Source organism: Pundamilia nyererei, unplaced genomic scaffold (assembly GCF_000239375.1).
Source record: "Pundamilia nyererei isolate P.nyererei 1_Seehausen unplaced genomic scaffold, PunNye1.0 scaffold00029, whole genome shotgun sequence".
Lineage (NCBI taxonomy): Eukaryota > Metazoa > Chordata > Actinopteri > Cichliformes > Cichlidae > Pundamilia > Pundamilia nyererei.
In genome coordinates, this window is record NW_005187430.1 from 3,528,271 (window position 1) to 3,553,627 (window position 25,357).

A 25,357-nucleotide genomic window follows, 5' to 3' on the forward strand; every position below is an offset into this window, starting at 1 on the left:
GCCCTTGAGGCCTGGAGTTGGACACCCCTGCCTTATACAAACATATTATGAATACAGTATTTTAATGACAGAACAACTCATTAAAACATCGAAACCCTCCTAACAAAAAACACTTCAAAAAAGAGGTATAAAGTTATGGCTTTCTGGGAATGTCAGCAAATGTATGACAGTATGACAGATAAACAGAATATTACTGAGGAACATAACAGGGCCCTGGTGTAACCTGCTGTTGTTTGGCTCATCTGGACAGCCTCCTGTAAACAAAGGCAACACACTTATACTCATGCAGACACCTACAGTTCATGGGTGCAGTTGGCAGGCTTATCCATTCGATGTCCTTCCTTCAGCAGTTTAAAGAGTTCTTCCACTGGAATCCCTGGGTACGGCGAGCCTCCCAAGGTGAAGATCTCCCACAGCAGTACCCCATAAGACCACCTAAACAGCAGCGCAAACACACGAGGAATATAGATCAGAGGTCGTAGCGACGCCGCGGTCTAAGGCAGTCATAGTTCACACAGATGCGCTCTGTCCACCGATCGATCTGTTTGAAGGAAAAATCGATCCTCGGTAATGTTAACTGCACTCAATTTGAAAAAATCCATTTGAAATTCTTATTGTTTCAGACAGCTGGTCAATATTTGTAAACAAACAAAAAAATCTACTTCTCTTGCCTCAAGCAAGAAATAAGACGAGTAAACGAAAGAAGGAGATGTAATCATCAGTTTGTTGGTTTGATGGCTCAAGAAAAAAAGACAACACAAAAAAACGAAGCGTGCACAAAAATCTTGTGGTAAATAGGCAGCTATTAACTATGGACGCAGATAATGATGTTTCCACAACACCAACACAGGCCTGACCTGAAGGGAGAAGCAGAGATAAATGGGAAAACTTATTATACAGCATCTAGCGTTAAAGCGCAGCTGCTATCTAAACCAAGCCATCATCTCTCTTTCTTTGTCTCTCGGTGGCAGCAGCTCCAATGAACCCCCGTATTATTTCTTAATGTCTAAAAAATGAGGGACAGTAATCATATAACGGGCAGTCTATTAACTCAGCATACTATTGTTTGGCTATTCGTCCAGTGAATCAGAATGAGTCCCCTCCTTCTATTGCAGCTCTCGCTAGGTCTAATCTAATTATCCGCGCTCTGGTCCAGAGGGTGAATAAATGAAAAAACGGCCGCTACACTGGCTTAGCCGGCTGGTCCTAAATCCGAATACGGCGCACGCCTGAGACAGAGAGGGAGAGAGTCGGATGAAAGCCTGAGAGACGACTGTGGTGAAAAAGAGACATCAATATTCAAAGAGAGGGAAACATGTCAACAAATCAGGTGTTCAGGGTCACAGCAGGATAGTCGGAATCAGAAGGAAGAGCAGAAAAGAGAGGCTGCTTATATTTATTGATGGTTGCTAGGAATGAATATTCACAGGCTATTAGGTGACTAACAGGAGAAGAAGGCAATGAAGATATAAACACTTCATTTGGGCACCTGCAGCAACGGGAGCTGACAGTCTCGGAATCTCAATGCAAGCATCACCGATGGCTGATTTAGTGAGATTTAGAAGGATAATCACTTTGGGGAGGAATGAATATAATCCTGCATTTGGTGTGCTGGTTCAATGATAGCTGTGGCAATATCTATCGACTTCAAATGTGTTCATCAATCAGCCCTGTTGGGCGATGAAAAGCCACTGAAAGTACATGTGCGAACAGACGAAGAGGAACAACGCTGCCTTAGTAGCAAAAAGGCCATGCTGCCACTACTAATTTCGTTAGTGGGGAACTCGTTATTTGCTTGGATTTTCTCTTCACCAATCATACCAAACCTGTTACTGACAATCTGGCAGTACTGCATGTGCTAGGTGGTTGGAGACGAGAGTTAATGAAAAGTCAGCCACAACTTTATTGGCTTTATTTGTTGCCCAAGCATTGCTTCTTGCTGTTTTCATATTCAGACTCTCTTCGTGACTTATACGGAAAAACAACATCATCTGTTTCTGGGGCTAATAATAGACTCTGACGAATGGTATCCATCTGTGATTTCAGTCCTGTAGACACTTTTAATAAAGAATATTTGCACATGATACCAATCAACACACCACTGATCGTGTATTCTTACAGCAGACATTAATAAACGTCAGCCACTCATATAAGCAGCGGCATGAGTCAAATTAAGAAAATGAAGGCTGTTAGAATATATCAGCGTCGCAATATAATGACCGACTTTGTTAAAGAAGTTTTGAGTAATATTGTGAGCAGATAAGTGCAAAATTATTGAAAGGCTTTTTCCCATGTGTCTTTTTAACATAGTATATCTAAACATACTACTTTTACTGAGCTATAGCATAAACCACTACAGGATGTGCTTTAACTCTGTAATGCTCAACGCTTGTAAAATGTATCTTTCTATTTATATACAGTATAAAAACTTCAGTAAGGGTTTTTAGCTGTCGCTGTGAAAGCGTCGTGCCAACAAAAAGGGAATTGGTTTAGAGGAAGTGGACATAAAAAGTTATCAGAGGGTTTCCAAGTGTCAAGATTTGGAGTGAGAAGTATCACCAAGAAACTCAAAGAGAGCCACACCGTACAGAGCGAGCCTGGCAGAGGTAGGGAGCAGAAGATTTCAAAGACTCTTTGAGAGAAGTGTCAAATAATCCCAGAACACCTGCCAAGACATGAGTGAATGCTGGGAATTGTAGTCGCAAAGAAGACAATCGCACACAAACTCTGCACAGGAATGGACTGCGAGAAAAAGTCCACTTCTGCAGAAGAGAAACCATCAACCCAGACTCAACTATGCTAAGGATGACCTGGAGGAAGATACTGCATACTGGAAAAACATGCTTTGGTCAGATGAGAAAAAAATAAAGCATTTGATCATAGAGGCACTGCTTGTGTTTGGAGGAAGAAGGGAGAGGCGACCAACCCCAAGAACACAGTCACAGTCAAACACGGTGGTGGGAGTATTATGTTCACAGTAGAAGGAATCATAAAGGAAGGATATATGAAGATTTTGAAAGAAAACAGCAAAACACGTCACTGAGGAGTGTCCCAGTCCTGGTGAAGTCTACAGTGAGTGTCACTGACTGTGGGGTGAACTGACGACCAGGGTCTGTGCAGGAAGTTTGGAGGAGCTCGAGAGATTCACAAAAGAAGAATAGGCTGGGACTGCTCAGGAGGACATATACAATTGAGTATCAGCATCATGGGGGCTAATAATTTTAATCCAAAGCAAGCCTTGGTTTTTGGAAAAGCTGCGCTAAAATGTTTCATAGGGGGACTTAGAATTGCATCTTCATCTAAAGATATTGACATTGCTTAATTCAGGCTTGGCCAACTCCAGGCCTCGAGGGCCGGTGTCCCTGCAGGTTTTAGATCTCACCCTGGGTCTACACACCTGAATCACATGATTAGTTCCTTACCAGCCTCTGGAGAACTTCAAGACATGTTGAGGAGGTAATTTAGCCATTTAAAGCTGTGATGGATCAAGGACACATCTAAAACCTGCAGGACAACGGCCCTCGAGGCCTGGGTTTGGACACCCCTGGCTTAAATGAAAAGAATGGCATCTACTCTATCTGTGACCATATCTTTGCTCTAAGCCTACCAGCATTACATTTACTGTTCTACTGGACATTAATTCGTTTATTTAGTTACAGGTAAGTTTCTTTCCCTTTAAAATCATTTCTGCAAACGTGTCAGTGCCAAAAGCTTTAGTCTTAATCATACCTGCTTTTACAACCCAGCTGCTTTTGGCCCACACCTTCCCCACCTTCCCTGCTTTTAATGGGCTAGTGCGTCACTGTGAAGCTGCAGTGAGATTTCTCCACTGCAGCTTTTATAGGCTGACACCTCCGAAGCTGTCCAAAATAAAATCCTCACCTCCGTGACATTGGCAGCGGCCGCAGTGCTGGCTGAGCCTCTATCTGCACTAAATAACTCTGGTGTTTGAAGTCGAAAAGAGAACTGGTGATGTTAATGACGACTTACACGTTTTCTTGAAAAATGAAAAATGTGCGAAAGGACAAAAATCCTATAAAAATGGCTCCCAAATGTTGCCACTGTGTTTTCTGCCTTTACAGCTGTAAATGAGCCAGGAGGGTTTCAACAAGCATGAATCTGACAGGAGAAACAATATGCACTACAGTTTTTTCATTGTTTTTTAATTGATTCGCCATCATATTTCCTAAAAAAAAAAAGGGGGGGAAAATAAGAAATCATTGCGAGTCAAAAGTCAAGGTCCCCCAGGGTGTGTGAGAGTAAACTGGCTTCAGAGCGACTACTGTATAAAAGGAGGAGGAGGAGGTTTGGCGGGAGGATTGACTGTGTAATCCAGACCTGCTGAAATAACAGAGAAGCCTGATTCTCCCCTCGGCCTGTTCCCAGTCTAGTGTAATCACACGGCGAGCCAGTGTTGACAGGGGCCTGTGTTTGGCTTGGATGGCTGTGCTGGGGACACGGCGTCTGGCTGTAGCCGGCGGGGCTTGGGGGTTGAGAAGACGTTTTGGGGTGGGGGGTGGTATGTTACAGCTACTGCAAGGCAGGCCGCCTCGCCTCCTCACCTTTCTTCTCTTGATCGTGGCCAACACGGAAGCAATCAGAGGTTGTGAAAACTGTCTCTGCTGCCCAGATTCCTTTTGAAGTGCTGTGGGGAAAATGCCCCGAGGGAACACCTTGTGATAAATCCACTGACCCTCTTTATCTCCTCCTGCTCTGGGGCAGGTTGGATTTTCACTGATAAAACAGCACTAAGATGTCGGGACTCTGTTGTGTTCCTATCTCTCTCTGCTGTCGTTGGATAGAGATTAAAAGAACAAATGCAGGACTGCGCCGCGGCTAATACGCGAGAACCTCGGGGGTTATCAGGTGAACCGCAGATATTTGGAAAGGGAATGTTATGATTCCATGTTCGCACACGGTTGATGCTAACACGCTCAGTCACGATATTTCAACACCCGGATTCCGCCGGTGCACTCGCTTACACGCGACTGGGCAGTTGGTATGTGACGGTTAGTTTGTGCAAACTCACACATCGCTCTGGTGCGTGTAGACCCGGTCGAAGAGAGCCTCTGGAGCCATCCATTTCACGGGGAGACGACCCTGAAACAAAGGAGACAGAAACGCTTGGGTCAGCAGAAGCACTCTGTACGGAGCTGACAACCAAACACTCACACAAACACACAAACTTCAGCCTAGTTGCGCTGCCACCACCACAGCTTGAACTTCAGCTAGCTTCAGAAATCTGATGACCATTTCGGTGCTTCATTCGCAGCAACGCCTTTGCTTGAAAACACATTCATATCAACACTGTGGAATCCGCACATACACTTTTAATTTTGCTCAATCTGCTCAATTCTACTTTTGAGATGCGACCCGACCGTGACACTGAAAGAAAAGACTTTCAGCCATATGTAAGAAGCAGCTGCTGTATTCAATACCATCCCATCGTATCGCTTCAAACACATAATATTTTCCTAAAGGACAGCACTGAAGGAATGAGCCTCACATTTGTGGTCTTTTTGTAGTAGTCTATATTGTGCACGTCTCTGGCGAGACCGAAGTCGGCGATCTTCATAACGTTGTCCTCCGTCACAAGGACGTTTCTGGCTGCCAGGTCTCTGTGGATGCACTGAGGGAAGAAGAACAAATGCATCAAACACACGGCGCATTGCACTCACGCATACACGCAAATATACTGAAACACTGATGCAAGTTGACAAGTTTTACTTTGCACTATGAAACGCACAAACTGAACTTTAAAAGCCTCAAATTTAGTTTAAACTTAGAGTTTTAATTCACTAATCTAATTATCTTTCAATTTCGCAATTAACACATTGCTGTAATGGACTTGATTTCTTCCTGTTAAAAGGGAGTTTTTCCTTCTCACTGTTGCCAAGTGCTTGCTCATAGGGGGTTGTCTGATTGAGAAGTTAAGTGCAGGCCAAAGCATCCTTTTATATGATAACTGAGTTAAAGTGAAGCAACGTGGCTAACCTTCTGTGAAGCAAGATACTCCATGCCTCGGGCAACCTGGTAGGCACAGGACACCAGGTCTTTGAACGTGAGCTGCTCATCGGGGATTTTGCACGTGTCGAAGGAGTAGTCCATGCCCGGTGGCCGCCGTGCACGCAGGTACTCCCTCAGGTTGCCTTTGGAGGCGTATTCCACCAGGACATACAGAGGACCTGCACGGGAAACAGAGAACAAATATGACTTTCATGGCAATGGTTAAGTCCTGCATTAATTCTGTTGTTACTGCACTCTGCGCTCACCATCCTGTGTGCAGGCTCCGAGTAGGTTGATGATGTTTTTGTGTTTCCCAATCATCTTCATCATCTCCATTTCTGACACCAGGTCTGATAAATCTTTATCTGTGGCGTCATCTGAGATAAGAAAATCAATGGAGCATTTGTACTGACGAAAATACGAACCGAAGCAATCAAACCAACGCAAATCCAGTACACAAGACAAACAGAACAACAGCGAGCATGGTAGCACTGTCAGTGCCAAGGTCATGTATTCATTCCTGCAGGGTAGCCACAGTGATTACTTACCTTTCAACATTTTCACAGCAACAGTGAGCGACTTGTTGGGCTTCTCTTTGTCGATGCCAACAGCCTCAGCCATAACCACCTGACCGAAGCAGCCTTCTCCCAGAGGTTTACCCAGAGTTAGCCTGAAACAAGTGGCCAGATTTCAGACTTGGAGTTCAGTGTGTATACTCATAAGACTTTAAGTAATTTGATTACATGTAAATTTCACATGTAATTTTGTCACATAAGCACAATGTAAAGTGTGAAATATAATTTACTTGACTGAATAATTTTTTTTGAGCGCGTGCAGTGTGCTTTTTTCCTCACCGTGTCCGAGGGAACTCCCATTTGGGGTCGGACGGCAGCTCCAGCTCCGAGACGTTGGCGAGCATCGGGCCGTCGCTGGACGACAGACGGGCGATCCTGACCAGCGGCGTGTTTGAGTTCATGGAAGAGTTGGAATCCAAGGACACCTGCTTGGGTACAAAAGAATAAACTGTTATAGTCTCTGAAAAAGAGTTTGGTGACAGGCATTCAAATAAAGACAGAGGGAAAAAAGAAATCTAACCGTGATCTTTGACCAAATATTTTTTAACTAAATAATGAATAAGTAATTCCTTTTTCAGATCAGTTTGACTCTTTATTATTTATTCAAACAGTCCTAATATTTTTGATGTTTTTGAAAATGAACCAGCCCCTGAAACATAAAATATATTCAAAAGAAATCATTTCTCATGACACACTGAAAATCTTGACACTCTTTTGGGGGGTGAAAAAAAACAAAAACTGACAAAAATACATCCAGTGCAAAATCCAGTCAAATTCAAAACAGCTTTGAAGTTTAAAGAACAACATTCAGTGACTTGAGATAAAACCCTTTTTGGGAAACATCACACATCTCGGGACCAGACCAATGTCAGTGACTTTTACAAACAGCAAGCCTGTGGCTGCGCACGGGAGGAAGCGGGAGGTAACAAAGATGAATGAAGGAGGATGCAGAGGTGGGCGAGTGAGTGGCGAGGTGGGGTGGACATCTCTATCCATCAACAAGCTCCATTTCTGGATCGGCGGTCATTCCGCTGAGCCCTTGGGCTCGGCATCCTCCCGCCATTTATCTGACTGCTGGGGAAAAAACCGATGGCTCGGGTCTGCTTTTTGATAGATCTGTTTATGTCAGGGTCTGCCGGCTCAGACCCTTCAGGTGGGGTCCTGAAACAAACATGTCCACTTACCAGACTTCTTGACTGGAGGAAAATGAGAAAAAGGGCCCTGACCACAATTTCAGAGGCATGAAAAGTAATATCTGATAGAACATGCCAGGAGCTTTACAGGAGATTTACTCAGAGTTATGAAAAAGAAAGGAGAGAACAGGGAGATTAGCTTTACAAAAACGAAGCAAAGATTATAGAAAAATGCAATAAGAACTTTCCCTGCACTACCTTATAAGACCATTTATATGAGCGCCGCACAAGTAGAAATGATTTAGAGGCTACAATTAAAAAATGTTTCGATAGTTGAGGTTTCTACTTGATATAACCTAACAATACTTCTTTATGTACCAAAAAAACCCAACCTCAGACTGTATAACAGCCTTTACAGCTGAAACCTTATCGTGGTTTTAAAAGTCTGTTTGTTTTCCAAGAACTGCATTATGGCTTTCAAATAATATTTTCTTTTCTAAAAATGCATCGTTTCCATTTTGAGACGCACAACCCTTTAATTATGGAGTCGGAAAGCTGGATTTTGCACAAAACACACAGACACACATAGTGGCTATGTCCTGCACACAGTGGGAGCCAGCAGGGTGGGGCCGAAGAGATAATCGCAAACTCGTCTACATGTTAGACATTCAGACAATCTTGGCATTCAGAGAGAAATGGTAAGATGCACATCCCTACCTGGATTATAATTACTGTAAGAGACCAAAAGTAATGAGCTAAAGGCTCACAGGGATTAGTGCGACTGCTCTAAATAATCTGTTTCTGACTGTCTTGTTTTGTTCTTGGCTCTCTGTGATGTCATTCAAAGTGGCTATCCTTAATATGCTCAACCCAGACTCACAGCTCTGGCTCTGAGCACAGAAGCCTATTTGTCCCACCTCTTGTTCGACCTTCTCTTTAGAGAAAAGGTTGAAGGTAAAAAAGCTTTTTTCAGATGGAAGATAAACTACAGTACGTAGGATAAATCAGGATTTCTTGAACTGTGATTCATGCAAAGCTAGAGTCCAAAAATAATAACTTGGACTTATAAAATCCGTTTTAACCCCGTACTGCCAAGTGTATCATATCTGATATCTTATTTTTTGAAGCCTCATCAGTGTGTTTTCATTTCTCCTAATATGATTTTGCTTGTTTAAGGGAAACAAACCGCAAATTGCACAAAATGCTATTTGTAGCAGAAATTATACAAAAAAAAAAAAAAAGAATTATCTTGATTTAACCTAAAAACTGAAAGCCCCCTTCATATATCTGTTAAAAGTTAGTATTAGAGCTGCTCACAGTAAAGCACAGTAAAAATTGGTTTATATTAGCTATTTGGCAACATATAAGAATCAGCATTTATAACGGCATATAAATAACAATTAAAAAAGTAAAGAAGAGACAAAAAAAAACACACTTTAACCATTATATCAGTGCTGACGTTGTATAGTTAGTCCACAAGAGGGCGCTCTGCAACTGATGACAACAGAGCGTAAAATGGTGACAACGACTCGCGATCCGATCCGCAACTGATCTTAGCAAATGATCCATGAATAAGTAACTGCATAACAAATGTTAAGGAAATGTTTTTTCGTGCGTCTTAATTCTACCCCCAAAAAGATGACATCTGACAGCGTCCCCCGTACAGATAATGACGGATTTTAGCATCTCAGTATAAATCAATAAGGATGTGGTTTGATGACCATTAGAAGCAGTTTCTGTTATTTTTTCAAGGGTAGCTGCATAAGCAGAGACCAGCTATGCTAACGTCTGATGTGCACCCAATAATTTTGTTCTATAAGCAGTCCTGAAATATGACAGAAACCACTAAGCTCAGAAAAAGAGCTTGAAGGGTTAAAATATCAACATCAGTCTAAAAAAAAATCCTGTATCTGTCGGTCTGTCTCTGAGTGTTTACTAACGAGTCAAGCTAGCGTACCCAGGTTTTACTCTTTATGCTAAGCTAACCCGCTACTAGCTCTAGCTTTGTGTTTACATAAAGAGATGATCAATCCTTTGTCTCAACTCTTGTTGGAAGAGTGCTCAACAATTTTTTTTACAAAATAAATTATTCCTTCAGCCCTCGAGACTTGCTTTAATTTCAATAACAGCCTGTTCGATAATAAACTGAGCATGATTAGCCCGATCTTAGTAGATACTGTATCTAAGCTTAGTCCTGAAGTCACGAAGAGTTCTTCGGACTAAAAGCTGCGGCAATGCAGCTGCTCCACTCTGTGTTTCTTCGCAAACAGTTGATGAGAGAGAGTATGTGATACACTCAGAGTGAAATCTAAAACCAACACTGACAGTCACAGGAGCGCATAAATATCCCTGAACCAAATCTGCTCCAAGATAAATGTGAACACATGTCAGCAGTGTGCTGCCGTCCATCGTCAACACAGCGCCAATTAAACAACAGGACAGACAGACGCGTAGAAACCTTCTTTAACCAATTTATACTTTGTTCTATTATTTAAATGACAGATACCCCAAACTCTTCCTTTCTTAGTTTGACCTGGGTTATATACTAAAAGCTGCATTAAACAGACAAGCAGAGAGAAGAAAGGTTTTGGGAAAGTCTTGTGCAAATCTTGTATCTACTTTCTGTTACCTGTCTCTTGAGGGGGAACTTTGACAGTTTTTGCACGGGAGGCGTGGGCAGAGTCTTCTGCGTGGTCATCCTCATACGGCAGAGGATTGCGATGACCACGGCGAGGATGAAGAGCACGCAGCCTGTCACGTAGATAAGGATGTCGGCGTAGTAGTCTTCCTTTTGTGGACTCACTGCTTTAGGAGGGAAAATGTGAAAAGTCAGTTGAAATTCACCAAATTCACACAGCATTTTGTTTTAATTCCCACTCAAAAATAGCTTGCTTTGTTCAGTAGCACACTTCAACCAAATGGAGTTTGAGTGAGCATTTTCTGTGAAGAAATATCCATAAATCAAAAGAGAAACAGATCAGAAACTTGTTGTTCCTCACTGAAAGCTCGCATTCACACCGTGGGTTGGGGCAGCAACCCACGGTGTGATCATCGTGTAGTTTTATCCTGCTGCAGGTAATTGCACCTGTGATACGCTTTTCCTCAGGGAGGCAATTATTGTCTTGAAAAGCAAAAGCTGAAGTGTCGTTAAATTGCCTCATAGCCCAGAGACATCTGAGCAGACGATCTGCTCTGATTAAAAAGCGCCTTTCAGTGAAGGATGGATTGCATGTTCGGTTGGTTAAATTAAAGGGATGGTGACAGAGCGTCGACGCACTTAAAATATGTGCTTACAAGTAGCAATCTATGATAATTAGGTTTGAAAATTGATGTTAAATATTGTGCTGCAGAGCAAAACAAGTTTCGTGGCGTTTCTAACATTTCAGGTAACACAGGTGGGAGAAAATGGACCCACAGAGTGAAGAGTATACCTGGAAGCACCGTCAGCCAAGCAGAGTGGTAAGAAAAGCCGATAGAGTTCCCTGCGAGACAAGTGTACTCGCCCGCATCCTCAAAAGACACATTGGTCAAGAAGAGAACCTCTAGCTCCTTATCTGTAGTGTTAATGCCAGCCGTCTGTGGAGGATGAGAGGGAGGAGAGGGAAGAGAAAGAGACAGAGAGAGAAGATATATCGTAAGGCGAAAGCTTCTTAGAAGAAACACCAAATGCACCCTGGAGGAAAGGACAGTCCTGTTTACTGTTGTCAGCACCATCACCCACACCTGAAAACACCCAAGCAGCACCTACACCACGCTGTGAGACAAGCTCGTTGGTTCAGCCTAACGCCACAGGCACTCTTTGATGTAATGAACTCCTATCAAGAATTTTGTAGACTGCAGCAGTGATTTACTTTCATATGTGGAATCGTAAGACACAGGCATCCATTTCCACATTTAGAACAGGCAGAAGTGTCATAACAGAGTTTCCTAACACAAAATATTTCTTACAGACTTCTGTAAGCTTCTTTGATAAGGAGAGTTTTCTGTTGCCTCCAAATGCACCCGTGAGTTTAAACTGAACCACGTACAGTTGACCTGATGACAAAGCTTGCCTTTGGTTCTGGACTTGCTTATGAAGGTCTTTGTGTGTTTGTGAGAGGAAAGTGATTTGCGCCTTTGGATCAGTGTTTTTCTAGGAATGCCTCAAGGATCAGTCCTAGATCCTTTATGTTTTTAAAAGAAAACAAATTCAAATGAGCACCGGGTTTTGTAAACATGTTTTAAAAAGATATTTTTAGTTTAAGATTACTGCTGCAAGATGTCATTACCAAAATGGGATTTCACCTGAATTTTTTACAAGTAAAATTTAGAGCGCCAGATTTATTAAATGGTCCGCAATCCCCAAATAGAGCTCAGAGGCCTGGTTAGTTTTATGGGTGATTTACAAAAGCGCCATAAAGCACAAAAAACCATTTTTTTCCCCCAGCTTTTTAAATTGTGCAGATATTTAACGTTAGTAAATCAGTTTGCACGCTTGATTTAAACAGTCTTAGTCTTAAATAGTTTGTGCCTTGAGAAAGGAACTCACAGAAATACAACAGGGTCTTTTTACTTTTTGTAAATATCAAGAGTATCATCAACATCAACTTTTTTTTTAAGCACCAAAGCCCAGCCTAAAAAGTGCATCACTGCAGTTGCGATTTTTCTTTCTTCAAATATCATTTGGTGTGATGACCGCTAGGTTAGTTTGATTCAAAGGCAGTGCTGGATGTGGCTTAGTAAAGGCTGAGGTGGAGGACTTATTCCCCGTGCCTCAGTAATGAACACTGACATCCAGGCGCCTGCTGCATGCTCTCATATAAAAGCACATTAATATAGCAGGAGGATGCTCTCCCAGAGAAATCAATACTGGCTTGTTTGTGTACGGGTACGCTTTGGTCAGTAAAGGTTTTATGTGGGCTTTAATCTCTCTGTGTGTGTGTGTGTGTGTGTGTATGTGTGAGAAACTTTTGAAGTTTTTGCATTAATTAATGGCGCAATATTGTCTTTCTCTTATCGACCGGGAAGGAAGACAAAGTGGCACTGGGAGCTAAAATAGATGATGGCCATTAGCTAACTAAATGCAAGCATTAGAACTCAAACCTCACTGATGAATGTGTATAGGTGTGAGCAAGCCAGCGAGCCAGTCAAAACCCACAACCAAGAGGAACATTGCAGAGAGGAAGAGGCACAGCAGATCAAATGTGGTGACGACGGTTCTCGCCCAGAGTTCAGAATTTACCTGGTTTGTATATGTTAAGCCAGAAAGCGTTTTCTGACTTTCCTACAAAGTTTGAAGCACGACACCAGTACTTCCCGGCGTCTTTCTCTGTCACGTTGGACAGTTTCAACTTACTGTGGGTCTCAATGTGTTTACTGACAACACTCTGTAAGGGGAAAATTGAAAGGCAGAGTGAGGCCTTCAGAGCTCCTGCAAAAACACATAGTAACAACATGCAAACCCACATACTACACACACATCTAAAAGAAGCACTGCACATTGGTTTTTACATTTACAACATTTTTTTGTGTTATTAGCTTAGTTTCATTGTTTATTGTGAACAAAGGAGACCTCTTACGCTCATTCTTATCTCCACATAGCTCTACGTGCTTCACAGCTCAAAAATGATCCAGCTTCTCTCCCTTTAAGGCAAACTTTCTTCTGATTGGCCGATCCGTGTGTTTTCATACATCACAGAGAGCCATCAGTGGAAAAAACTGCCTCAAACTGAACATTTAAAGAAGTCTTCTCATCCTCATCATTTAGTCCACTATTGTAACAGTATATATGTGATAGAAAATAATGAAAAGCATGATGAATAAATCCTCTTTATAAGCTGCTGTTGTAAAAAATCAGAGACAGCCAGGCTATGACTTTCCAGTTGTTTACAGATTTATGCTAAGCTATGCTAACATGACGTGAGAGTGATACAGTGAGGCATAGTGTCATTCTGTCAGTTTTGTTGATTAAAAGCAACATGTCAAACCTGTAAGATCATAAACACACAACAACAGGAACACACACGAGCCATACATTGCAGACTCGCACCAATCCACGCTGTCTGTTGCTAGTTTAAAGGCATTACAGTATGTCAGTCCTATAAGGGTGTAAACCTGCGAGTGTAAACACTCACGATCTGACTGGGTGCTTCGCTCGCAGAGAAACTGCTGCTAAATTATTAAACGGGCCCGGCGCATAAAGGAGAAAACATATCATGTTTTATAGTTGCTTAATGAACATCCACGCCTTGGCTCCAGACATCTCCTTCTCCCTCCCCCGTGCGGGGCGAGTCACTCATCGTTAACTCTTTTTCCAGGCATCAAAAGAACGATTCAGGCATTTCTCAAAAAAAAGAAAAGAAAAATTCTTTTTTTGACCCCCTCGTCTCACCCTAAGCTGTATTTAACTTCTACAGTATATGCCACACACGAGAGAGCATATCATGTCTGAGTGAACTGTGGTGGGCCTAGAGAGAGAGACTGAGAGTGACAGAGAGAGAGGGAGGCACACACAAATCTCAGTAAATACTGTTTCAATTATGCGGTAGTCGAAAATAGAGCGTGGAGCCGCAGTCTGGGCTGACAGGCTTGCTTTCCCCCCTCTTTCTCTCTCTTTTTGTTGGCCTCTCTCTTTCTCCTCCTCTTTCGCTCTGTCTTACTCTCACTCTCTCAGTCCTTTTGCTTTCTATTTTACTCCACCTTCTCAGACCTACATTTCTAAAGATTTGCTGGACACTTTATATGCTGATCTTGTGTTTGAAGTCGTGAAGTTACGAAGACAACATACTGCACCCACAACCATATCTCTTATCCACAAACGACCCACGTGTTTCAGCTCAAGCATAAATTAAATGACATTGATGTAAAAGGCTTCGGCACAGTCAGTGTTTTAATAAGTCATAAAATAACTGTGAATCCAGCAGATTTAAAGTGACATTTCAACATTAAATGAGTGAGCACCTAGGACACCTCGCTAAACTACCAGGCTCATATAGCCTCATATTGAACGTGCGGATAGGAGAGCGTCTCATGTAACAAGTGAAGGTATTTATTTATTTATTTATTTAAATGACTTGACATTAAAAGTCAATGAAACTTTAATGTCAAGATGGAGTAACCCAGACCTTCAAGCCCACGACTCATAGTGTGAAGATATTTAAAAATTGTAATAATAATTCTAATAATGTGTTAGAAGATTAGAAACTCAGGCCTTGAGCATCTCTTCAACTCAGGAAGGTTATCATCTAAAGGCTTCAGCTCCAAAATAATCTATTTGCAACCTGAGAGCACTCTTGTACCTGGACAGTTACTTTCATATGTGAAAAGCTAACACTGTGACGTTTCTCCATGCGCTTTGTTCAGCTTCTATCTCTTGCTCTTCTTGTTTCACGTTTGCATCTTATTTCCTTCGTCCGCTCCTCCCGCCCGTCTCGCTGCTTTTCTGACACCCCAGCCACTCGTTCTCGCCCTCGCTCTCCATCTTTGCCCACCAATCTGTCACACATTCTCTCCCTCTCCCTGCTGACTTTGCCCTTCCTCGTGTTCCTCCACTAATTTTTTCCATGGCTTTTTTGGTTGCCTCTTCCCTTTTTCCTCTCTCCTCCTCCTCCTCAAACCACGCGACGCAGCACATCTGACGGCAGTGGCGGTTAGCAGAGCCTGCCTCTCTCCCTGCGTTGCCGCCACCACAGCAGTTAACTTAGTCCAAACCAGATGTTTGTTTTATTCACCCTCTCCTCTTTCTCTCTCCAGAGGCAGAAAAAAGAAAAAAAGAGGGGGGGGGGCGGTCAAAATGAGACAGCTAAGCCCTCTCGGGTTTTGCGATGTGGATGGGAGTCTTCCTTTCTAGACCCCAGATCTAAAAACACGCCTCGAAGTGGGTTTAAGGTTGTTGCCCTCTCTTCGATTGATTGAGGACAATCCTATCTACACTTTCCTAATACTTCATGAGGAAGTATGCGATTAAAATATCTTTTTAAAAACTAAAAGATGCTTCATCGGGGCAAGGACAAAAACTGAAGACGGGCAACGCTGAATAGCTCAGAAAAGTTGTGATTAATCTACAGGGACATCTGAAAATGCAAGTCACGTATACATCATTTTCTAGCTCGATTTATAATTAAATAGTTCTTTCCCAAGCAAGTAAACACGTAGGGCCACCTTGACTGATCAGACTTATAACCTTTAGGGTGGATTTTTGATTCACTTTATTCATGTATTTTGTTTTTCTGACATTCTTTAGTTGAATTACGGTTTGACTCAATACGAAATAAAGCGCAATAAAAAAAAAAAGTCAAGTATCTCTTCTTCTCTATAATGCTGTAACCAAATATAGATTTTAGGAAATCTGACAAAGAAAACCTTTTCGTTGTTGTGATTGTCAGTCTGTCACTTACTGAATCAAACAATGCAAACATGACTGCCTTGGCAATCTCCTTTCCAGTGGTTAAATAAACAAATCTGGGATTTGCAATGAGACTGAAATACCAACAGCTGATATTTGGATAAACCATGACATTTATCTCAACAATAACAAATATTTCTCTGCAAATGCAGCTATTGCCTATTTCGTGCACTTCCTCCTAACATATTTTATTCAAATCGAATGTAACCAGTAAGCGGCACTCGACTGATTGGCTTGTGGAAATGCTGGTTAAGCATGATTAATTGCTGTTAGCCTATTAAAGAAACATGAATACATTTATAGTGGTGGAAGAGACACAATGCGCAATCACTGGGTACAATCCTGCACTAAGTTAGTATAGGTGCTCACCCCCCAACCATTCCCCTTGCCCCTCCCTCAGCCTGCTTCTGCTGGAGGTTTCTTCCTGTTAAAATGGAGTTTTTCCTTCCCACTGTCACCAAGTGTTTGCTAACGGGGGGATCATCTCATTGTTTAGGTTTTTTCTGTGTTATTGTAAGGCCTTTACCTTACGATATAAAGTGATCTGAGGTGACAACGGTTACGATTTGGACCTTAACAAGTAAAACTGATTTGAAATTGAATTGAATTAGAACGTCTGTGCTGACAGCCAGAGCTGTGTGTCTGAGACAATCTTAAAAATGATATCCTCTTACTGTTTCATCATGACATAAATGAGTAGAAAAAAAGAAAAAAGGAACAAATAAGAAAAAGGAGAAAGAAAATAAAACACTGTAATTATAAGTGAACTGGCTCCATCATCACCAGTATGGAACCACACTGCTCAGGCCAGCATTGGAATAAACTGAAGCAGTGCAGGTGCCGTGGTTAAGTGGAGAAAATTATTTACAGGGCTATTATTAGGTTTATGAGAATCCATTTTTATATGGTGTGGTATGTCGCAAAATGCAGGTGTGTGTTTTTTCCCCATAATGAAGGTATGGTGTTTGAGGAATGAGCTCTTCAGGTTCAGGCTGCAGCAAAAACAGCCTGTGGGCCCCACAGACCCACCTACTGTAAAAGCTCATTAAACAGAACTATTAGGAGAGATTAATTATGAGTAGAATTATCGCAGACTGAGATCGACTCCAGGCAGTGAGACTCAGGCTCATTACAGATGTAAAACAAAGAGCTCTGAGCTACAGACCCACCTTCAGGACGTTGACGTAGGGAACACCGTCGGGGCCAAGGCGACTGCCGTTCACCTCAATGTGTTTGAGCCACTGGATGTGCGGCTGGGCGTCGCTGTAAACCTTACAATGAAACTCCACATTGCTGCCCACCACCACCGTCTGATTGGCTGGCAGACCAGCCTGGAGGATGGGCCTGTGAGGTGAACGCTCTGAGGAAAAAGAAATTATAGAGTCATTACCACAACTCATTTGTGGCAATAATATGCTGCAGGAAATTTAGACTTAAGGTACAGCTAAAAATAAGCTCTTTTATAATTGCTGTGTGTTAAGTTATGTGTTGTTAAAAGAGCAGAAGAGAAAAGACATTCACCGAGCACGTCGAGCTGGTAGGTGTGGCTGATGGAGCCGTATTTGTTTTGCACAACGCAGGTGTAGTTTCCCCGGTCTGACGGCACGGCGCTCTCCATCACCAGACTCCACTGCTGGTGTCTCAGCTTGGGGTTGGATGGGGTGGAGGGACGACGGAGATGAGAGAGGAGAGAATATTTAGTATATGTCATAAAAAATGACAAGGGTGCAGAAGTCTTTGGGAGAATTGCTTTCATATTTTCAAGAGAGCAACACACAAATACCCATTTAGTATATTCCTACGTTTAATAAGACGGTCACCATAGAGAAATTGCTCCAATAAATATCAGCTATTGCTATAGAAAAGCGTCCTCTCTACTGTCAGAGCTATTCCCTCCTTTGATATCCTTTGGTATAAAACATCACAGAGCGCACCGCTCGGCAAACAGGAGAGGCCTTTGTGCAGTGCATGTTTACTGAGGTGCAAACCCTTTTGAACAAACATTTCAAACGACAACACAACTGTAACCTCTTTTTATTAATTGCGTCCCGCTTGATGCAGAACAGATGTGATTAGCAGAACGCAATATTTTGATGTGGTGTAAACGTCTTAATGGGAATTTATTCCGCGTGCCCGCAGCGGCCGGAGAAGCTGCAGAGAGTGGTGTCATCAGGTATCGCTTTGAAGAAATCACAAGGAACGGCCTTTTCAAGAAATAGAACGCAGCACACGCCATATGTTTGAGAAACCAGTTAAACTAACTGGAATCATGACTTGATGAAATACGACATTTTCAAATAGCAGAGAAGTATTTTCTTCTCTCCGCCTGCAGTGAGGGTGAGTTTTTTTTCTTCTTTTGCACCTCTGAAAGTGGTTCCACTGTGCCACTCAGGAGCAAGCCATCCCCGGAGACCCGAGTGTTGAATTGTGTGTAGTAATTCAAACCAGGTGTGGCTGGATGGCAGCAGCAGACAGATACTAACTTGACAGATTCAGAAGTCTATCGGATGGGAGAGCGAACGTACGAGCGGTCCGGCACCGCGAGGCGCGAAGACAGAACCCGCCACGCATCGATAAGCAGAGTCTCCACGGGCCGAGAGGAATGACCTCCACGGTTTAAGTGGAAACGTGTGGCGCTTAGCGCTGCGAGACAGGAGCAGAGTGAACTCCTCCGCGAGAGGTCAGAATTACTAACGACGGGAGTGAGTGATGTCAACAAGGAGGCTTTTCAGGGTGGAACACTTAACATCACCCGCAAAGGAAAATGTGCCGACCCAGAGAAGGTTTAATGTTTTTGTAAACATTTAACCCCACACATTTTGGTGGCCAGCCAGCCATTCACAGAAGGTATATATATATATATATATGTATATATTTGTATGCCGAGGATCAAATTCTCCTCCCCTACTTCTTCTTCTTCTCCTCTGTCTGTCTTACAGTATACACTTCTTGACTCCCACTCTTGGAGGCGTATACGGAAAATAATGTAACAGTGTAAATATTATGCCTGTGTGTGCTTTTTGCAGTTGCGTGGTAACATAGGCTCGCTCGACGCTGGCAAATGGTTCTTCAGAGGGGCTGGCTCCACCCCGTCTACCCCTCTCAGAGACAGGAGTCAAACCGAAGTCAATGGCTGCTCTCATGAGCAGCTGAGTGACGCCTTGTGCTGTGGTGGCTGGGATTGAGCTGAGCAGAGAGGGGAGTGGAGGGAAAAAAAACCCCAGAAAACAGGCGACACATGCAGGGGGAACCGAAAAGGTGGTAAAATATGAGAACAAGTTCAAGCTCAGTAGTGGGCAAGACCACCAGGAGATACAGAAAGAGAGAGCGATCCAAAGCATGACTTCTTTGCTTTGTAACTCTTTGCAAACTTTCAGTTCAGATGGAGCTTTTGCGCAACTACATTTATACGACAGCTGCTGTTACAGATTCTGATTTCACACCTAGCCCGAGACATCTGTGTCTGATACACGCACTCGGTTTTAAAGTGTTAACTGCCACTAATATCGTGGCTACTGAAACCGAACTTCTTGTCTGCGGTAATAATTAAGTTTGAGTGCCATTCTACTTTAATTCCTCCTGGCACTTTTCATTATTTTCTAAACACACATCACTGGCTTTTATTACCATGTTACACTGGCTAACCCCTGTTTAACTCGTAGCATTAGTCCCCAAATGTGATAATCCTATCCATTCCAATCATGCCAGATTCCAACCAGAATTAAATTATTAAGCAGCTTACATTAGAGTCATACAAGGCTTTAAAGGTTTTAGGGCTTTGGCTGTGGATGTACGGAGCGCACAGAGCATGCCATGGGAATGGACAGGCAGTTTTACACTGCAAAAAGTGCACTTTGAAAGAGACATTACCAGCTTTTCAGGAGTCTGAAGAGGACAGAGAAACAACTTGAAATTTGTATTCTGTGTTAAATTTTTCTCTGAAATATTTTGGGACAAAGTAAACTGCCTTTCGAGGCATTTCCTTTTGCTTCACCGGGATTGCCATCGAAAACACTTCAGTTCCCTCATCCAATGGGCAGATTCTCTCACGTCTTTTCATCAAATTCTGGACTCTGAGCGAGCTTGAGAGACTGGCAAAGATGCTGACATTTTTTGCAGTGTATTAGTTGTCTGAGAAAACACAGGAAGCTCTTTTCCCTTTATAGTCCAAACTCTCCGTCTTCACCTCACAAAATAGCTTCTGTCAGAACCAGCGGGGCCAGTTACCAGAATTTATGAGTGTGTCAGAGCGGACCAGTGGCCCGGATCTGCGCTACCGTCTAATTTGACCCATAGAGAAGGTAGAAACAGAGAGATGCAGCCCTAAGGGGGTTGCTATTAAAGCTGGTAAAGTTTAGCTTTGCAAGACAGCAGAAGGCTGTAAAAATGGAAGTATACGAGTAAAAAAAACAACAAAAAATTGGATCATCTATCTTTTGATATCTGCGATGTGTTTGATTAAAATGACCGAGAGGGGAAAAAGACGTGCGGCTGGTCTAAAATTAAAAAAAGGAGTCCAAAAATAATCTTGCAATGTGTAGAAATTCCTGCGTGGCCTACTGAGACTCACAATCCAGGCTGTGTTAAAATCCGGAGTGGAAAAAACAAGGATTTAAAGTGCTTAAAGTCTTAAAAAGCAACAGTGTGGAGCCAGTTTAAGAGCCCCGTCTTGGAAAGCTGTCAAAACAGGGATTGAAAAATCAGTTAAGTGCTGAGCGACCTGGAAGGAATGAAACACAATAATTACATTGTCAGCTTTAGCCTCGCTTGTGCTGCCGAAGTTTAGCATGAGCACAATAAAATCCCATCCGCCATATGTGGCATCATACAACGGCGATGACTTTGTCTGTCGAAGGCTCGGGCTGGCTCAATGGGTCGACAACACGCCCATCTCTTGCCACGTCCATCTGATGGCTCAATAGACGGCTGAACTTTAACCTTTAGGGCTTGGCCTTCACAATAAGGAGCGCCGCAGTTGTCTGGAAAGGCGAACAATGCTCCGGAACATCGCACTGCTGGAATTTTATTTTCCATTTTATAAATGAGCCACACATCCTATTTAGTTTCCTTTAGTTTTCAGCTAATGCACCGCTTAGCTCTCTGGGTTGCATTTCAACAGAATTGTAAAGTGCTTGCAAAATTTTAAGCGAATATCTGAAACAGCCTCCAGCTTGCATGGGGAAAAAGGTGTCAGTGTACAAATATACAGGCCTGTAGGGTTAGACTATCAAATACTGACACTGGAGCTGCTAAAACACGGATCATTCTGCTGATCCTCTTCTGTAAATTAAACAATCCCTTTGTTGTAGTCAGCATTTTCCCCCAGAAATACATTACCTTCCAGAATGGAAAGCATGTGAAAGACATTAACGCTGAAAGCCAGACTGTCTGATAATACCGTTGTCAGCAGCTGGTAAATGCAGCTTGACCTACAAAAAATAAAATAAAATAAAAAATCTAGAAAGAGCTTTAAAAAGTTTAGTTATGCAAAATAAAGTATAAAATCCATTGATCGAATAAAAAAAAAGTGTTGTGTGGCCAGAAAAAATGCTTCAAAATGGGTGGAATATTAATACAATCCTGCCTTCTGCCATTTGTTTTCTTGCCTGTTCTGAAATTCAATTCAGTAAATTTTTATAGCGCCCAATCACAACAACAGTTGCCTCAAGGCACTTCATGTAAGATAAAGACCCTACAATAACATCTTTGAATCTCTTTACCACAGAGATGACATTATCGCTGCCATCATTTTACTTCAGCCTCCTGTAAAAGATACCCTTAATCTGAAGAGAGCACTTTTATCCCTGATTACATTGTAACCACTGAAAATAGATGTAAGCTGTTTTGCTTTGAGATACCTTCAGGATAAATGCTCAATGTCAACATCTTAATTGGATTTAAAATATGAGAGTTTTGATGGTGATCGACAAAAAAGTCAACGTGCCACTTTTCCCCCTACATTTCAATAAATTCTTCAAAAGAAAAGTAAAACCGGAGACTAGTTTAGACGTGTGCATATTTGCAAAAGAAAAGAGCGATTGTCAAACCCTCTGTTAAAGCGGAAGTCTTTAAGCAACAAAGGTGAACGTAGTGCATCCTCGGAAAGGCTGTTTTCAAGCACTCTGGCGTGAAGACAGGACGTATTTTCTGTAGGTGGCTAATGGACCCTAATGGTCCACTCAGTCAGTGCCTTTCTCTCACACGTCCGCAGATCTGAAGGCACTCAAGAGAAAATGACAAACTGGCTGGTGGGCAGCGCTTACATGGAGTGGACTCCACTGTGCCCGTCAGCATGGATCAGTTAGCAAGTCAGTCCCCAACCAGCACACTCCAAGCCCTGAGATATGTGCGACAGAGTCGTTTCATCCCCCCATCCGAAGCCAATTCGTTCAGCCAAAGTTAACCATGGCTGTCACATCAAAAATGATCTTGTCATTTCAGTATAGATGCTGGAGGAAGCGACTTCACCTTGACGACCTGTTGGAGGAATAGAGTCTTTAAGAGGCCATTGTCAGGCTGTCAGGACTCCGAGACCCCCCTAACCACCCCCAGCCCACTAAGATGAACCAATATATTTCTATTAACACAACTATTATTCAAACTTTAGCTGTTAGTTTGAAAGACTAATGACTATTACCTGTAAATATAATTTTGTGCTACAAGTTTAGACTTTTTTGAGAAAAGAAGTATCCTCAATAGATCATGTTTAACATGACCGGCATTAGTTACTGTGTCTAAAATGACAAAAAAAATAAGAGATGGAGGATTAAAGGATAAAGCATAAAAGTAGTTTGTGGACTAACAACTTCAAGCATATGGCAGGAACAAAAAAAAGACAAATTAAATTATATTAGATACTATCGGGCACATCAATCAACTTAACCGAGGATAATGTGACTAGATTTTCAGTGTTAATATCTTTTAGTGCAAATTAAGCCATTATGGAAATTTCTTGGTCTGCATTTGAAGAAGGGCGTTATTTGTGGCGTGCATAGTAGCAGAATAACATGACGAGCAGCAGTTCTTGGCATTGAGATGGACTGAAGCCGTCACCCTTGACCTCACTGAAACGTAGCTGGGTCACAGACTTGTCTGTCACCCGGCACTGTGATTTTATAGAGGATGACCTCTCTGTTCACCTCCCTTAAGGCCAACAGTGGTCACATGGTGATTAGCTAAATGGATTTCGAAGCATCTCTGGGAAAGAAGGGAGGGACGAGGGGAGCGTGTGAAAACGTCTTGATAAAGACACGTAGAGGAATGTCTTAATAATCACAGGACGTGCTCTTACATGTGCTAATGCTAACCATTTATAACAGTGAAATAACTGAGGCCATAGTGTGCAGAAATGGCCAAGTCACTACTAGAACCTATTCAGTCCCTACGCTTGTACTGCAACTACAACGTCCCATTCCACTGGATCATTTTATCCTTAGAGTACAAGTGGCCACAGATACAATTAAACCCACAGCAGTGGTTGTTTTGCTCAAGCTACACAGAGCAGAGCATGTACAGGAATTTGTGTTAATGACTTGTTAGTGTCACAACTCACACTCAAATAAAGCCAGCCCGAGGTCAATGTGACTTTACATACTTCGTAAAGGCTTAGTATGAAGAGGCAGCTATACATATCGAGCTCTAACTATACATGGAGCATCCCATAGGAGCATGTATTAAAGCATAAAGGTGTACAAAATGGTTACTGCTGCTTCAGGGGCAAACACACCAAGCTATACACACTGCATAGGCTGAGTTTGTGTGAGGAAAATACAAAGATGGCGCTGACATTAAGACCAGACCTTAATGCTAAAAACACCTCCGCTGTGCTCTTTAACTGGACACTGGTGAGTACAGAACAACTCTGGGATTTGGAGAACTCAGAGATTTGTTGAACAGTTGGATTAAACATCTAAGTGCTCTGAGCGCTCAGTTTGGGATTAATTTGCTGCTAACAACAAAATTTCTCATCCATTAATCTTCATGTGTACTACACATGCTAAAAGTTGCTGTCAGGGAACCACTCCAGTCAAAGTTGGAGCGTCCTGAGGACTGGTGGCAGGTGTGTGTGAATCTGTGTGTGTGTCAGAGTGGGGACAGAGAGAGGGAGACAACTGCTGTTGGTCTGCTGGGAGCAGATGTTGAAGATCTCTGTAAACTGTTAATAGCTGAAGAGTCTCATTACATTTAACTCTTTAAAGGCCAAATGTCTCTCACTGCTTCTATAGCAGTCTGACACATGATTACCCCGCTGAAAGTGGAAGATGAAATGTTAGAGTAATAGGAAATAGCTCAAATGGACACTTTCCCTCTCTTCTGTAATAAAAAACCTGTCTCAGTTGACTCTTTAACCTCACTCTTTCTCATTTTTAATTCAGCAATTATTCTGCAAATACACTCTCAGTTAGTGTATTATGTCCTCTACATACCTACTTGTGTAGTATGTGAATTCTGACAGCCTACTGTAACGCTATCTAGAAATAACGTTAACGTTTAGCACAACTGTGGTGCTTTCACAAAACATAATACTAAATTCTTTAGCAGTGAAGATGACAGTTTAACACGCTTATAAAAAACCCAATTGCATTTATTAACTGGGTTTTAACTGCAATGCCTCGAAATGAAAAAGTTTGTTAGCTAGCTCTTAGCTAGCTAGTAATGGCTAGCTAACAACGCCATCATTATCTGATAATATATACTTCCTTTAACTGGCTGAAAAATGTTTGTCCACGTGTACAGTGACTGTTTAGGAGACACTATTCGATATTTCTAGAGCCCTCAGTGTAGCCACAGTTAGTAATTTGAGCACTATAATACTCTGAAATTAGTGAGTTTAAGTATAGAAGTGCAGACAAAGCATTAACTTAGGGTGGCTAATGTTACTAAATGTTGGCAAACCTCATGTACATTTTTTTCTGGAACATTAGTAATGACTTGATTACATTTTAATAAATCATAATTGCTGAAATGACGGCAATTTCAGGTTAGAAAGTAACAAATTAATGCAGCTCTCCCTTACATAATTCACCACATATGTGAATGTTAGCATCTAAAACAGTCCCCCCACCATCATTTTAGGAAAGCACTGAGAAGAATGAGAAGGACAAAATAATAAGACACAGGCTGAATGACCCTCAAAAGAATTTACATCTCTGGGCATAATTTTAGAATTTATGTGCCATTAGGTTGAAGTTTATTTTGAACCAAAACACACGTTTTTACTGTTTGAATTCCGATGGTCTTACCACACCAAGTTTGTCCTT

At 42.2% G+C, this 25,357-nt stretch overlaps 1 protein-coding gene across 5 annotated transcripts in view; it reads right to left on the bottom strand.

Moving 5' to 3' along the window:
- Window positions 1-293: 293 nt before the first annotated feature.
- fgfr3 (fibroblast growth factor receptor 3) overlaps window positions 294-25,357 on the bottom strand; it is a 61,115-nt gene continuing 36,051 nt past the window's right edge. For 2 of the 5 annotated variants that reach the window (XM_013909725.1, XM_013909721.1), the window contains exons 6-16: window positions 17,619-17,742; window positions 17,267-17,457; window positions 11,146-11,290; window positions 10,344-10,519; window positions 6,861-7,009; window positions 6,555-6,676; window positions 6,273-6,383; window positions 5,995-6,185; window positions 5,507-5,629; window positions 5,030-5,100; window positions 294-435 (exon numbers count right to left, since the gene is read on the bottom strand). In XM_013909725.1, the coding sequence (XP_013765179.1) occupies window positions 294-435; window positions 5,030-5,100; window positions 5,507-5,629; window positions 5,995-6,185; window positions 6,273-6,383; window positions 6,555-6,676; window positions 6,861-7,009; window positions 10,344-10,519; window positions 11,146-11,290; window positions 17,267-17,457; window positions 17,619-17,742 (1,545 nt within the window). Of the gene's footprint in view, window positions 436-5,029; window positions 5,101-5,506; window positions 5,630-5,994; window positions 6,186-6,272; window positions 6,384-6,554; window positions 6,677-6,860; window positions 7,010-10,343; window positions 10,520-11,145; window positions 11,291-12,935; window positions 13,081-17,266; window positions 17,458-17,618; window positions 17,743-25,357 lie in introns of all 5 variants that reach the window. The other 3 variants (XM_013909724.1, XM_013909723.1, XM_013909722.1) reach the window with 3 other exon arrangements.